We start from the raw sequence: 16391 nt of genomic DNA, 5'->3' as shown, positions 1-16391 counted from the left end.
GTCACAAGCAGAAAAGATTTCCAGAGTATTTAGTGATACAACAGTCACGTTACACCGGGGAAAATTCCACGTTTGACAAATTGCTAAAAAAAAAAAATCCTCAGTATTTTGTGGGTTTTTCTGATATTTATTGGACAGTAAAAAAGCACAGATAATATGATAATTCAGGTCCGTGCGAAGACAACAAGGCCAAGCTTATACAGATTTATTTTAATATTTTAGTGGTTAGAAAGCTGGTCATCCGTTTAAGATGCCAGTGACTTACTGCCCCTTCTCCATTTTAAGGAATTATTTTTTCTTTTTGGTCCATTTGAAGATGGAAGCTGTATGTACAGACATTGCTGATTGCTGCTATTTAACCACTGAAATGCCACTGTCCTTGACGAGGACCTTTTGCTTGTTAAAAAAAAATTAAATGCCTTGTAAAAATCACTGAGCTCCCCTGATAATGCAGCTTTTTTCTGTTTCGCGCTGTGTCGCTCCATTGTAGAGATATTCACATTTATTTCTTGTGGAGCACCATATGTGACATTTCTGCTGTCTGCCCAACTGGGCATTTCTTCATAGTCTTCTTTAGGGGTGCATTCACCCTCCAAGATGCTGCCGCTTACATCTTGGCATCTAAATTATCAGTATCTGGCTGTGAGGAAAGACTTTGAAGAAACTCCCAGTTGCAATACAAACAGAGATTTCACATACTGCGCTCCAGAAGAAACAAACATGAATATCTCTGCGATGGAGCGACAGCACAAAATGGTAAAGAGCAGCAGAAACGGGAGAGCTCAGGGAATTTTACAAGGCATTTGATTTTTTTAGCAAGTGTAAAAGTCCTCTCTTAGTGTCGTAATTCCTGCTGGGTGTCTGCTCAAGGGACACAACACCTATCTTTTTTTCACAGGGTGCAGATAGGCTGCCCTGGGGGCCTACTAAAGGCCTCTTTTTTGCTGCTATCTTTGTACTAGATCTTCAGAATGGTTTTCCCCTGTCAGAAGAGATGAGTAAAGGTACCGTCACACTAGACGATATCGCTAGCGATCCGTGACGTTGCAGCGTCCTCGCTAGCGATATCGTCCAGTGTGACACGCAGCAGCGATCAGGCCCCTGCTGTGCTGTCGCTGGTCGGGGAAGAAAGTCCAGAACTTTATTTCGTCGCTGGACTCCACGTAGACATCGCTGAATCGGCGTGTGTGACACCGATTCAGCGATGTCTTCGCTGGTAACCAGGGTAAACATCGGGTTACTAAGCGCAGGGCCGCGCTTAGTAACCCGATGTTTACCCTGGTTACCATCGTTAAAGTAAAAAAAACAACCGCTACATACTTACCTTCCGCTGTCTGTCCTCGGCGCTCTGCTTCTCTGGTCTGGCTGTGAGCACAGCGGCCGGAAAGCAGAGCGGTGACTTCACCGCTCTGCTTTCCGGCTGCCCGGCGCTCACAGCCAGACCAGAGAAGCAGAGCGCCGAGGACAGACAGCGGTAGGTAAGTATGTAGCGTTTGTTTTTTTACTTTTAGGATGGTAACCAGGGTAAACATCGGGTTACTAAGCGCGGCCCTGCGCTTAGTAACCCGATGTTTACCCTGGTTACCGGGGACCTCGGGATCGTTGGTCGCTGGAGAGCTGTCTGTGTGACAGCTCTCCAGCGACCAAACAGCGACGCTGCAGCGATCCGGATCGTTGTCGGTATCGCTGCAGCATCGCTTAGTGTGACGGTACCCTAAAAAAGATTCAAAGCGTCTGTGCGATGCGAGTGAGAGCAATGTTCAGTCCTGTTCTGACAATCCTCTGTCCGGCATCCTGGTGTCTTTACCGCTGATAGACCCCTTCAACCTACGTCATGAATCTTTTCCCTTCCCCCATGATGGCACACCTGAGAGAGGATCCGCCCAGCCAGGACAGGAAACCCTACTGAAAATAAAAGGGCGGTACCTCTCGGTCGCTTCAGTTGGGTTTCCTGTCCTGACAGGGACCCTCGTGCTGAACACGGCGGTGATTCCACTTACCCAGGTCCCGTCCCGGCGTGGAAGAAACAGGCAGCGCCTGTGCATCGGGTTCGGGAGTCTGGATGCGCCGTCCGCAGGTCCCCTGCGTCCGAGCGGGCGTTGTTGCAGCACGGTCGGATATCCTGGGTCCTTCCGTGGCTGCCACGCCGCCCTCCTCCCTCTGCCGGCATCCAGGTGCGGTGGCCGCTTCCGGGTCGCCCGTCTGACATCACGCGCAAGGCACGCTGGGAATGGGCGTGCCCGTGTGACGTCGGGGGCGGGCGCCGGATCCAAGATGGCGGCGCCCATGAAGAAACGCCGGCCGGTGGAACAAGGACTCCGGCGGCGCGGCAGAGGAGGGGAGGGGCCACTATTGGGCACCGGAGGAGGCGGGGAGTGCAGTGGTCCCCCATAAAAGGGTGTCTGACCACAGAAGACGCGCTCATGTCCATAAACTTCAATATGGAAGTAGGACAACAGGAGCAGCAGCAGCAGCCGCCGCCATCACAGCAGCAGCAGCAGCAGCGCCAGGAGCTCTCATCAGATGCTTTGCCGAGCCACCAGCACAGGAGCAGTCGCTCAAGTGGTAGAAGTGGCAGCCGTCCTGTTCGGCAAGATTCTTCAGCGTCCAGGAAGGACACTACACGTGCATCTGTCCAGCCTCCAAAATCGGTACCCTTGACTGTCGGCGGTGGTGAGTGATCTACGTGAATGTCGACCTTATGGTAACAGGGTCCATTTTTTCTGTTTGATCACTAGGGGTCGAGGAAATCTAGCGGCAAAACAAAGAACCGTGAATGTGCCCTTTGTAAAGTTCCGCTTGCAGTTCAGTGGCAGAAAGACCTCTGCGCTGACTGCATTAATAGAACTATTCAGGAAGAGACCCCTAATTTTGCCTCTAGCCTTAAAACCATAATTCAGGCAGAGATAAAAGACTCCCTAAAACTGGCCCTCAAAAAAGCGGGGAGGAAAAGCCGTAAGGTGCCTACGGATTCGGAGGCCTCTCAGAAATCATTCCAGTCTCCCTCTACCTCTTCCGCCTCTATCCAGTCCTCAGATTCCTCCTCAGATAGTGATACGGGGGGGCGTCCATGTTTCCCGACTGAGGATGTAGAAAAATTAGTTAAAGCGGTCAGGACTGCTATGGGTCTTAAAGAGGAAAAGACGCCTAGATCAATTGAGGATGTCATGTTTAGCGGTCTAGAAGAGAAAAGAAAACGAACATTTCCGGTCAATGCAAAAATCAAAGCATTGATCGAAAAAGAATGGAAGAAACCCGAAAAAATGGGTACCCTACCTTCTTCATCAAAAAGGAGATATCCCTTTGAAGAAAAAGATTCTGAATCCTGGGAAAAAATCCCTAAGATTGACGGTGCGGTAGCCAAATCTTTGAAAAAGTCATCCCTTCCGTTGGAAGATTCAGGGGTCCTAAAAGATCCACTAGACAAGAAAGCGGATGGCTTCTTGAAACACATCTGGGAAGCCGCGGCAGGGGGCTTGAAACCAGCTATATCTGGAACGTGTACAGCTCGCGCCCTTATGGTCTGGTTACAGCAAATTGAAGACCAGCTAAGAAATAAAGTTCCTAGGAATGATATTCTGGCAAACATATCCCTAGTTCAAGGGGCAGCAGCCTTCTTGGCAGATTCTTCCGTGGATTCTGCGAAATTAACGGCTAGGGCAGCTGGCCTGTCCAACGCGGCCAGGAGGGCCTTATGGCTTAAAGGGTGTCCGGGAGATTTGCCATCAAAACATAAGCTTTGCTCCATCCCATGTGACGGTCAACTCCTCTTTGGGAAGAAGTTAGAAGAGATATTGGAACAGGCAGGAGACAAAAAGAAAGCCTTTCCAACCTTCCCTAAAGATCCTAAAAAACCTTTTTTTCGGAGGAGATTTAACAGAGGCCGACCTCCGGGAGATAGAAGAAATTGGGATTTCAAAGATAAAAGGAGAACGGGCTATATGTTCAAAGGGCCCTCTACCTCAGCAAAAAAGTCCCCCCAATGACATTACATCAGAGGTTGGAGGAAGACTCTCCCTCTTCTATCCAGCCTGGATAAACATCGCCCCGAGCACCTGGGTTCTGAATATTATAAAAGACGGCCTAAAAATAAAATTTATCCGTCCACAAAGTCACAATTTTATAATGACTCCTCGGAGGAAAGTCCAGCAGGAACAGTTAGTTCTAGTAACAGAAGTCCTTGGTCTAATTCAAAAAAATGTTTTGCAAGAAGTCCCGGTTCAGGAAGTAGGAAGGGGGTTTTACTCCCCCCTCTTTCTGATACAAAAACCCGATGGCTCTTGGAGAACCATAATCAACCTAAGAAAACTCAACCACTCGATAGACAACCACTCCTTCAAGATGGAGTCCATCAATACAACTACAAAGCTTCTGTTCCCTCACTGCTTCATGGCAGTAATAGACTTGAAGGACGCATATTATCATGTTCCAATACATCGCGGATACTGGAGATACTTGAGAGTGGCACTCTACATACAAGGCCAAGTGAAACATTACCAATATACAGCCCTTCCATTCGGCCTATCCACAGCTCCCAGGGTTTTTACCAAGGTGATGGCAGAGGTAATGTCATACCTCCGTTCCCGAAATGTCGTCATCGTCCCATACGTAGACGATTTTCTGGTGATAGGGAAGACAGAGGCCGATTACTCCCATCAGATAACGGTTGTGATAGCAACTCTAATAGAGCTGGGTTGGATGATAAATGTTCCCAAATCGAAGTTGGTCCCAGTGAAGATACAGTCCTTCCTAGGTTTAATACTAGATTCAGAACGTCAACTCTGCCTCCTTCCGGAGAACAAAGTAGCCAAAATAATCAACTTGACCACTGCAGCAATACACCAACCCGAGATGACCCTGAGAAAAGCGATGTCCCTACTAGGCTCGTTAACATCTTGCATTCCGGCTGTAGGGTGGGCACAATTCCACCTGAGACAACTACAGTGGGAAGTTCTGTCAGCTCAAAGACTGTTAAAAGGGCGTTTGGAAGGAAATCTATGTCTTCATCAGGATGTAAGAGATTCCTTAGTTTGGTGGACCATAAAGGAACATCTCACTATGGGAGTCCAGTGGCAGAAACCGGTCGAAGACGTCATCACGACCGATGCAAGCGGGTCAGGTTGGGGAGCTCACTTGAGATCCCATTCAGTTCAAGGAACTTGGTCCTCCCAAGAAAGGAGCTCTGGCTCAAACGTGAAAGAACTATGGGCAGTAGAAAAATCCTTGAAACATTTTTTTCCCCTACTCCAGGGGCGCCATGCTCGAATCATGACAGACAATCGAACAGTAGTGGCCTACATCAATCACCAGGGGGGGACGAGGTCTTGGAACCTTATGAAGGTGTCAAACTTACTATTCCATTGGGCAGAAAAACACCTATCTTCCCTAACAGCACTACACATAAGAGGTGTAGAAAACTCACGAGCAGATTTTCTGAGTCGCAGAATTCTGAGACAAGGGGAATGGTCCCTGAATCTCGGGGTATTCCAACAAATAATACAGACCTGGGGTACACCAGAGATAGACTTATTTGCTACCTCACACAACAAGAAAGTGAAAAAATTCTGCTCACTGAACCCAAAGGAACATCCTTTCGCGGTAGATGCTCTACTAATACCGTGGAAATTCTCTCTGGCTTACACATTTCCCCCGATAGTGTTGATTCCAGCAGTAGTCCGGAAAATCAGGGAAGACCGAGCGAAAATAATACTCATAGCTCCATTCTGGCCAAGAAGACCTTGGTTCTCCCTTCTAAGGCAGATGTCGTTAACAGACCCATGGATTCTGCCAGATGTACCGGACCTGTTAACCCAGGGACCAGTGACCCACTCTCAGGTGAAGGGCTTCCATCTGGCAGCCTGGAATTTGAGAGGGCACTACTAAGTCGCCAAGGATTCTCTCCGGGCTTAATCTCCACCTTGTTAAAAAGCAGAAAGCCTATAACATCCAGAATCTACGGTAGGACCTGGAAGAAATTTTTAGACTTCTTGGGTGAACCGTTAGGGGATGTAGCTCCAGTGGGTCCCATCCTAGAATTTCTACAAACAGGTTTGCAATTAGGATTAGCAACTAGCACCCTTAAGGTACAAGTTTCAGCCTTAGGGGCCCTATATAATTGCAACCTAGCATCTAATAGGTGGGTTTCACGATTTATAAAATCCTGTGGCAGGTCTAGACCGGTTATTATCCCCAAAATTCCCCCTTGGGATCTAAATCTAGTATTGGAGGCCTTAACCAAAAATCCTTTTGAGCCCATATCACCTAAATTACTCACCCTGAAAACAGTCCTACTAGTAGCCCTAACATCGGCCCGTAGGGTAGGTGATTTACAAGCTCTATCGATATGCCCTCCTTACACTCAGATTCTTGATGACAGGATAATCCTAAGACCAGATCCAGCGTATCTCCCCAAAGTAGTCCAAAAATTTCATAGGAGTCAGGAGATTACGTTACCTTCATTCTGTAGTAATCCTAAAAATCCGGGGGAACAAAGGTTCCATATGTTAGATGTGAGGAGATCCATGTTACAATACATGACCATGACTAGTCAGTGGAGGAAAGATCAAACCCTATTTGTAGCCTTTCAGGGTAATAAAAAGGGATGTGGGGTAGCTAAAAGTACCATTGCTAGATGGATCAGGGAGGCCATTAGTCTATCCTATTCTGCAAGTGGCACTCCGGTTCCTGACGGCATCAAGGCTCACTCCACCAGAGCTATGGCTACCTCCTGGGCAGAGAAGGCTGAGGTATCAATTGACCAAATTTGCAAGGCCGCTACCTGGTCCTCACCCTCGACTTTTTTCAAACACTACCGGCTAGACCTTTCCTCCTCTGCTGACCTAACCTTTGGTAGAAGGGTGCTTCAAGCGGTGGTCCCTCCCTAAGGTTTTTTCTTTCTACAAAAGTCTCTCAGGTGTGCCGTCATGGGGGAAGGGAAAACACCAAGGTTACTTACGGGTAGCCGGTTTTTCCGGAGCCCATGACGGCACCCGTATATTCCCCCCCTTTTATCACCTTTTCGGTGTGCACTATTGTTTTGGGTGCTTTTAGTTATTATAATGTGGTGTTGGATTGCCATGTGTACTAACCAGGGGGGCCTCTCATGCTCTGAAAACCAGCTGAAGCGACCGAGCGGTACTGCCCTTTTATTTTCAGTAGGGTTTCCTGTCCTGGCTGGGCGGATCCTCTCTCAGGTGTGCCGTCATGGGCTCCGGAAAAACCGGCTACCCGTAAGTAACCTTGGTGTTTTTGCTCTTTCTAACTTTCCAGCATTTTGGTTGTTGTCAGCATACATGCGTTAAAAAAAAATTTGAACACCAAATACCAAGTGCCTTGTTTAGCCTTGATAATATATGAAGTGAAAAAAACATTGTGAATAAAAATTTATTAATATAGGGGACTCCAGCATCCAGTGTTTGCCACGCTGTCATGTGCATGACACCGCTGGGAACACCGCTTCTGATCGGCAGTGAAACCATCCCCGCCGGTCAGAGAGCCAAAGTTCCCACGCTGTTAAAAGAGCGTAAGCGCTCAGCTGTGATTGGGGTTATGAAGTTTACCTCCGGTCACTACTGCTCTCGTCAGCCGACATCTGTTGCCGCTAATAACAGTGAGAGCAGAAGCTGATAATGGGAGTATTCATCAGCCACTTCTGCGCTGTAAATAAATAATTTAAAAAATGCATGCATTCCCCTTTATTTTTGATAACCAGCCAGGCAAAACTCAGAGCTGGGGGCTGCAACCCTCAGCTGTTAGTATTAGCAAGCAAGACTGGTTATCAAGAATAGAGGGGTCCCCACTCTGTATTTTTTAATTATTTAAATAAACAACTTACAAAACGGCGTGGGGCCCCCCATTTTTGACAACCAGCCTTGCTAAAGCAGACAGCTGGGGGCTGGTATTCTCAGCCTTGTAAGGAGCCATGGATATTGCCCCCCAGCCTAAAAACACCAGCCTTTAGGGAGCTATCGGTTCATTCTAGTAACACTTTAGGGAGCTATCGGTGTGTGTCAGCAACATTAGGGAGCTATCAGTGTGTGCTAGTAACACTGTCGGGAACCATCGGTGTGTCAGTAACACTGTAGGGAGCTATCGGTGTGTCAGTAACACTAGGGAGCTATCGGTGTGTCAGTAACACTGTAGGGAGCTATCGGTGTGTGTCAGCAACATTAGGGAGCTATCAGTGTGTGTCAGTAACACTGTAGGGAGCTATCTGTGTGTGCTAGTAACACTGTCGGGAGCCATCGGTGTGTCAGTAACACTGTAGGGAGCTATCGGTGTGTCAGTAACACTAGGGAGCTATCGGTGTGTCAGTAACACTGTAGGGAGCTATCGGTGTGTGTCAGTAACACTGTAGGGAGCTATCGGTGTGTGTCAGTAACACTGTAGGGAGCTATCGGTGTGTGTCAGTAACACTGTAGGGAGCTATCGGTGTGTGCTAGTAACACTGTAGGGAGCTATCGGTGTGTGCAAGTAACACTGTAGGGAGCTATCATTGTGTGCTAGTAACACTGTAGGGAGCTATCGGTGTGTGTAAGTAAGACTGTAGGTAGCTATCGGTGTGTGTGATAGTAACACTGTAGGGAGCTATCGGTGTGTGTCAGCAACACTGTAGGGAGCTCTTGGTGTGTGCTAGTTACGCTGTAGGGAGCTATCGGTGTGTGTCAGTAACACTGTAGGGAGCTATCGGTGTGTGTCAGCAACACTGTAGGGAGCTATCATTGTGTGCTAGTAACACTGTAGGGAGCTATCGGTGTGTGTGCTAGTAACACTGTTGGGAGCTATCGGTGTGTGCTAGTAACACTGTCGGGAGCTATCGGTGTGTGCTAGTAACACTGTTAGGAGCTATCAGTGTGTGCTAGTAACACTGTAGGGAGCTATCGGTGTGTGTCTGTAACACTAGGGAGCTATCGGTGTTTGTCAGTAACACTGTAGGGAGCTATCATTGTGTGCTAGTAACACTGTAGGGAGCTATCAATGTGTGCCAGCAACACTGTTAGGAGCTATCGGTGTGTGCTAGTAACACTGTCGGGAGCTATCGGTGTGTGTCAGTAACACTGTTAGGAGCTATCGGTGTGTGCTAGTAACACTGTAGGGAGCTATCGGTGTGTGTCTGTAACACTAGGGAGCTATCGGTGTGTGTCAGTAACACTGTAGGGAGCTATCATTGTGTGCTAGTAACACTGTAGGGAGCTATCGGTGTGTGCCAGCAACACTGTAGGGAGCTATCATTGTGTGCTAGTAACACTGTAGGGAGCTATCATTGTGTGCCAGCAACACTGTTAGGAGCTATCGGTGTGTGCTAGTAACACTGTCGGGAGCTATCGGTGTGTGTCAGTAACACTGTAGGGAGCTATCATTGTGTGCTAGTAACACTGTAGGGAGCTATCGGGGTGTGCCAGCAACACTGTAGGGAGCTATCATCGTGTGCCAGTAACACTGTTAGGAGCTATCGGTGTGTGCTAGTAACACTGTAGGGAGCTATCGGTGTGTGTCTGTAACACTAGGGAGCTATCGGTGTGTGTCAGCAACACTGTAGGGAGCTATCATCGTGTGCCAGTAACACTGTGGGGAGCTATCGGTGTGTGTCAGCAACACTGTAGGGAGCTATCGATGTGTGCTAGTAACACTGTAGGGAGCTATCGGTGTGTGTCAGCAACACTGTAGGGAGCTATCATTGTGTGCCAGTAACACTGTGGGGAGCTATCGATGTGTGCTAGTAACACTGTAGGGAGCTATCGGTGTGTGTCAGCAACACTGTAGGGAGCTATCATCGTGTGCCAGTAACACTGTGGGGAGCTATCGGTGTGTGTCAGCAACACTGTAGGGAGCTATCATTATGTGCCAGTAACACTGTGGGGAGCTATCGGTGTGTGCTAGTAACACTGTAGGGAGCTATCGGTGTGTGCTAGTAACACTGTAGGGAGCTATCAGTCCTGTGATAGACATTACATACTGTAGATACAGGCTTGTAGACACGGTGTTACATGTTTTGCTGTGCACCTCCATGTTACACGTCATTGCTCTCCGCTGTTATTTCCTCTGTACTGTACACTGCAGAACTGTGCACGCTGCTGCAGAACACTTTGTATTATTCTGTAACGTTGTATCTTTATACTCTTGTCACATTCTCACTTCTCTTACTGCACCGCACCTTACCTGTCGCCATCTATGCTATTGGTGTTCATATCCCTCACTGTACTTGGCAGCTTTTCTGGTTTTATTTTGTGTTTATAGTTACATGTTAATACAAATTACATTTTATTTACATTTTTTTTTTATCAAGGCAAAGCAAGGCACTTGCGGTTTGTTGTCGGACTTCATTAAAGGGAACCTGTCACCCCGTTTTTTGAGATTGAGCTATAAATACTGTTAAATAGGGCCTGCGCTGTGTGTTCCTATAGTGTATGTAGTGTACCCCGATTCCCCACCTATGCTGAGATATAACTTACCAAAGTCGCCGTTTTCGCCTGTCAATCAGGCTGGTCAGGTCGGGAGGGCGTGGTGACATCGCTGGTTCTTCCTCAGCTTTACGTTGGTGGCGTAGTGGCGTAGTGGTGAACAAGCAGCGCGCAATCTGCGCTGTAATCCCTTGCATCGGTGGGGGCGGCCATCTTCCTGGGGCCGCGCGTGCGCAGATCGAGTGCTCTGCTGCACGGGGCTTCAGGAAAATGGCCGCGGGATGCCGCGCGTGCGCATTAGAGATCGCGGCGGCCATTTTCCCAAAGCCGAGTTTGCATCTCGGCTTTGGGAAAATGGCCGCCGCGATCTCTAATGCGCACGCGCGGGATCCCGCGGCCATTTTCCTGAAGCCCCGTGCAGCAGAGCACTCGATCTGCGCACGCGCGGCCCCAGGAAGATGGCCGCCCCCACCGATGCAAGGGATTACAGCGCAGATCGCGCGCGGCTTGTTCACCACTACGCCACTACGCCACCAACGTAAAGCTGAGGAAGAACCAGCGATGTCACCACGCCCTCCCGACCTGACCAGCCTGATTGACAGGCGAAAACGGCGACTTTGGTAAGTTATATCTCAGCATAGGTGGGGAATCAGGGTACACTACATACACTATAGGAACACACAGCGCAGGCCCTATTTAACAGTATTTATAGTTCAATCTCAAAAAACGGGGTGACAGGTTCCCTTTAAGTAATGAAGTGTTACCCAATATTCAGTTTGTTATAAATTAGGACTTTTTTATATAAACGTGATAAAAAGAATAGAAGCAGCTGGTACCAGGTTCAGCACGGTGTGAGTTGTACAGGCTGCAGCAGTGACATCACATCAACAGCGCTGCAGTCAATCACTGAGCACAGCAGCATTACCCATCAAGTTCATTAAAAAATAAGTTGTAATATTAAAAAAGTTAGAATAGACCCCTTTTCACAGTAATAGACATCAGAAATAATCTGTTTTGCATATTTGTTATGAAGTTGGAAATTGATATCCCAGATTTGTAACCAAGGTTTTTTGTATCCCCTGCAGCCGCAGAGATACAGAGGATAGTAAATCAGCTGGGAACCGCACAGGACACAACCGAGCTACAGAACCAGCTGTGAGTAACTTGGACTTGTCTTATCCCCGTAAGCTTTCATCGCTTCTCAGGGATCTATACCTTATCTACTTGGGATTCCCACCAACAACTTAAGATGTTTGCATGTGCAAGGTCATTTCAGAACCAAGCAGGAGCCTGTAACTGACTGTCTGATACAGCCAAACTTTCCATTGAGAAGGCAGAGATGTTTTATTACCGACTCTGCCTTCCTGATTGCTGTATGTACACTGCTGAACATGTGCTGTGTATATAGTAAGAGGAAGCACTGACAGTGCCTCCTCCTCCAGACCCAGTGATCATGTGATCACTGTATAGGATGGGAGCAGGAGCTGCTGGATCTTTGCAGTCCCATATACACTTTGAAGTGCTAGCAGGAGGCTGAATTTTCCCTGTAACTGGAGGTAATATATGAGCCAAAGTTACAGGGGAAATGAGCTTTAATAAAAATGTAAATGTTGAAATGCATCCTAAAGGTCTCGTATGTCCTTACGGGGGGACATAGGGTATCAAATTATTTACAAAAAAAGAAAGAAAAAAAACAAAGCCACCTCCATTCTGAATGCTGTTTCTTTGAAAAACATTTATCCAATGTATAAAAATAATTACAGAATGGGGGAACACAATTGAAAATGATTTTTAGACGCTTTCCATTTTATTCCTTTATTTCCCGCCCCTCAGCCCGATATTGGAAAACCATATATAAAAATTAGGTATCATGAAAAAATGTTATAGCTTTTAAAACCATATGTACAAAAAAAAAATGTGCCTGGTCATGAAGTGGTTAAGGTATGGCTGGTAGGGTTAAAAATAAAGCACTTATGGCTATGCTGGAATTAACCCTGCAGCGTCCTTATGACCAGCTGGTAAACTTGGGTACTTTCCTGCCCTGACTAATGCTCACATAAAGTCAATTTATTGAAATATTATCTCTGTTTTCAGCCGTGGGGTTATTGCCAGAAAAAAAAACCTTTTTTTTTTAAAGCTTTTTCTTTTTGCAAAACATTTGGTGAAAGCAGTCATTACGGCAACTTTTAATCTGTTTTCCTTGCAGACAGCAGAAGATACAAAATGTGAACAAGCTCGCCAAAGAGACAGACAAATTTCTCAAAGACTTTTCATCCCTCCCTTCTGACAGCGATCAGGTAAAGATGCCGGGCAGCGTATGTCAGCAGCGGGCTCAGGAGCAGAGCCTGCTGGATGCAGGTTAGTTCCCGGCTGTGTTACACAACTGGCAGCGACCAGAGCTGGTTCAGGTCTTTACAGGACTACTGACCAAACGATCGCAGCTTCAAGTCTCCAGGTTTAACATTGGATGCATCCGTAAAAGGGTTAAAAAAGATCTTTTTTTTCTTTCATTTAACGACATTGGTGACGTTTTGCCACTTTGATTCTCTAGGATTTGTGAAGACTTATAAAGTAACGGAGGAGGAAAGAAGCAGATTGCTTTTACAGGGAGCGGCCATGTTGGAATTAAAGTCTGCCAATACTTTTTTTTTTAAATATGTGATTGGAGTTAAAAACTTACTGTAGATCATAGGGGTTCTGAGGTACGGAGACCCCCAATGATTGATCAAAAGACTTGGCAGGAGCAGTGCACAAGTTCATATTTTTACTTTTCTGCTTTTACACCCTTTTTTTCATAAACTGCGCCACTCTTATCCCACAGGTCATGTGTGGTATTACAGCTCAGATTCTATCGCTTTAGTAGTGCTGAGCTGCAATATATGTGCACAGCCACAGACAGACTTGGCGCGGCAGACACTATATTGAGCAAGGCCTTCCGAGATCTGTCACCTTCTCGCTCTGAACACTCCATTTCTCTGTTTCTTTTTTTGCAGAGACAGAGGAAGCTCCAGAAGGACAGACTCCTGAACGAGTTTTCCTCTGCCCTGACCAACTTTCAGAAGATCCAGAGATTAGCTGCGGAGAAAGAGAAGGACTTCGTGGCCAGGGTCCGCGCCGGCTCCAGAGTATCGGTAGGTTGAAACCGCTCTGGTGTAATGGACATAAAGGTGCCCCATTCTTGTAATCGGTGGACCCCAACTAAGCTAAACGTTGTGCTAGGTGATCACTGCTATCTGCTGCAAACCCCCTTTAAAGATTGGTTCTTCTCCGTAGTAGTCACAGTGCTCACCCCCTGGTGGTGATTGCAGTGGGTATAGGCAACCTTAACACAGCATAAAAGCCTGTACTGGATGCAGCGTGCCCCTATATACTGTACGTGTTCATTTATAAACTGTTTGTGACTATATATCCCCCAGGGTACATGAACTATAGCCTAAGTTTCACTAAAACATCCGAATGTCAACCCATCTTAGATGCTAGCTAGCGTAAGACCACCACATACCTCCACAAGCATTAGAGCCCTCAAGGGCATAAGGTGCTTTTTCCTGCTGCGAGGTCTTGGAGGTCCGGCGCCGGCATCGATGGAATAGCCAGTGGGGAGTATAGGGTATTTTTAGTTTACATGGGTGACTGCTTTAATAAAATAAGTAGAAAAAAGTACAGGGAGCGGACAACACTTTTTTTTCATTTTTTTTTGTCTGTAACACAAGTGTTTTTTTTATTGTTTTTAGGGTGGCGCACAAGAAGATGGGCTTAGGGACGGCACATTGGTCAATTGGGACAAGTAAGGATTCAAAATTGTACTTATGTTTTTATTTGAACTGCACGATTGTTAAATCTTACGAATTGTGACGCTGAGTCACTTCTCACGGACAAGCTGAGATTCAGGGTGGTCAGTGAGTCCGAGATCAAAGCCAGGAGGGTACGTCATAAACAGAAGGAAGAGATGAAGGCGTAGTCGGGTAGCGGTCCGAGGTCAAAATACTTGGAGGAAATTAGATCAGAGCAAAGGGAGCAGGAGAAATGGTATGGTCAGAATGAAGTCCAATGTCAGGCAGCGAAAAACTCCACAAGGCACAGGGAGACAGGTGAATTTACATCTGTCAGACAACCCAGCTAAGTAGCCTGGCAATCACCTGGGACAGGGAACACCTGAAGGCAGCCAGTGACTCCCAGTCTCAGATTGGACAGCTGAGCTGTCAGTCAAAGTACTGGCATCTTCATCACTCCCCTGCACCAGATTGGATGACTGAGCTGTCAGTAACTGCATCCCATACACATTGAGAGGTGGAATCGTGACACAGGTATTATCGGTTTATTTGTCATGTATTTATTGTGACCTACGGATTTCCTAAATACAGAAATCTGCTTCTGTAGCTGCTGTTATAGGGGAACTGATCCAGACTTTGTCTTTTATGGAGGCACTGGTTCAGACCTCTGTAATGCTGCTTCTGTTTCAGGCACTCTTTGTTATGGGTGATCCATTGCAGACCCTGTGTTCTATGGGGCACCATTAACCCTTTACCCCCAAGGGTGGTTTGCACGTTAATGACCGGGCCAATTTTTACAATTCTGACCACTGTCCCTTTATGAGGTTATAACTCTGGAACGCTTCAACGGATCCCAGTGATTCTGACATTGTTTTCTCGTGACATATTGAACTTCATGATAGTGGTAAAAATTATTTGATAGTACCTGCGTTTATTTGTGAAAAAAACGGAAATTTGGCGAAAATTATGAAAATTACGCAATTTTCCAACTTTGAATTTTTATGCAATTAAATCACAGAGATATGTCACACAAAATACTTAATAAGTAACATTTCTCACATGTCTCCTTTACATCAGCACAATTTTGGAACCAAAATTTTTTTTTGTTAGGGAGTTATAAGGGTTAAAAGTTGACCAGCAATTTCTCATTTTTACAACACCATTTTTTTTAGGGACCACATCTCATTTGAAGTCATTTTGAGGGGTCTATATGATAGAAAATACCCAAGTGTGACACCATTCTAAAAACTGCACCCCTCATGGTGCTCAAAACCACATTCAAGTTTATTAACCCTTCTGGTGCTTCACAGGAATTTTTGGAATGTTTAAATAAAAATGAACATTTAACTTTTTTTCACAAAAAATTTACTTCAGCTCCAATTTGTTTTTTTACCAAGGGTAACAGGAGAAAATGGACCCCAAAAGTTGTTGTACAATTTGTCCTGAGTACACCGATACCCCATATGTGGGGGTAAACCACTGTTTAGGCGCATGACAGAGCTCGGAAGCGAAGGAGCGCCATTTGACTTTTCAATGCAAAATTGACTGGAATCGAGATGGGACACCATGTTGCGTTTGGAGAGCCCCTGATGTGCCTAAACATTGAAACCCCCCACAAGTGACACCATTTTGGAAAGTAGACCCCCTAAGGAACTTATCTAGAGGTGTGGTGAGCACTTTGACCCACCAAGTGCTTCACAGAAGTTTATAATGCAGAACCGTAAAAATAAAAAATCATATTTTTTCACAAAAATTCTTTTCGCCCCCAATTTTTTATTTTCCCAAGGGTAAGACAAGAAATTGGACCCCACAAGTTGTTGTACAATTTGTCCTGAGTACGCTGATACCCCATATGTGGGGGTAAACCACTGTTTGGGCGCATGGGAGAGCTCGGAAGGGAAGGAGCGCCGTTTGACTTTTCAATGCAAAATTGACAGGAATTGAGATTGGACGCCATGTTGCGTTTAGAGAGCCCCTGATGTGCCTAAACATTGAAACCCCCTACAAGTGACACCATTTTGGAAAGTAGACCCCCTAAGGAACTTATCTAGATGTGTTTTGAGCGCTTTGACCCACCAAGGGCTTCACAGAAGCTTATAATGCAGAGCCGTAAAAATAAAACAAAAATTTTTTCCCACAAAAATTATTTTTTTAGCCCCCAGTTTTGTACTTTCCCGAGCGTCACAGGAGAAATTGGACCCCAAAAGTTGTTGTCCAATTT

At 46.3% G+C, this 16391-nt stretch overlaps 1 protein-coding gene across 1 annotated transcript in view; it reads left to right on the top strand.

Moving 5' to 3' along the window:
* Positions 1–16391, top strand: part of STX7 (syntaxin 7) — a 48948-nt gene that overhangs the window by 12718 nt on the left and 19839 nt on the right. The window contains exons 3-6 of the mRNA XM_069726726.1: positions 11486–11555; positions 12607–12697; positions 13394–13531; positions 14132–14184. Of these exons, the coding sequence (XP_069582827.1) occupies positions 11486–11555; positions 12607–12697; positions 13394–13531; positions 14132–14184 (352 nt within the window). The remainder of the gene's footprint in view (positions 1–11485; positions 11556–12606; positions 12698–13393; positions 13532–14131; positions 14185–16391) is intronic.

Source organism: Ranitomeya imitator, chromosome 1 (genome assembly GCF_032444005.1).
Source record: "Ranitomeya imitator isolate aRanImi1 chromosome 1, aRanImi1.pri, whole genome shotgun sequence".
Taxonomy (NCBI): Eukaryota; Metazoa; Chordata; class Amphibia; order Anura; family Dendrobatidae; genus Ranitomeya; species Ranitomeya imitator.
Note: the sequence above shows the minus strand (reverse complement) of the source record. Positions and strands in the feature narration are given on the sequence as shown.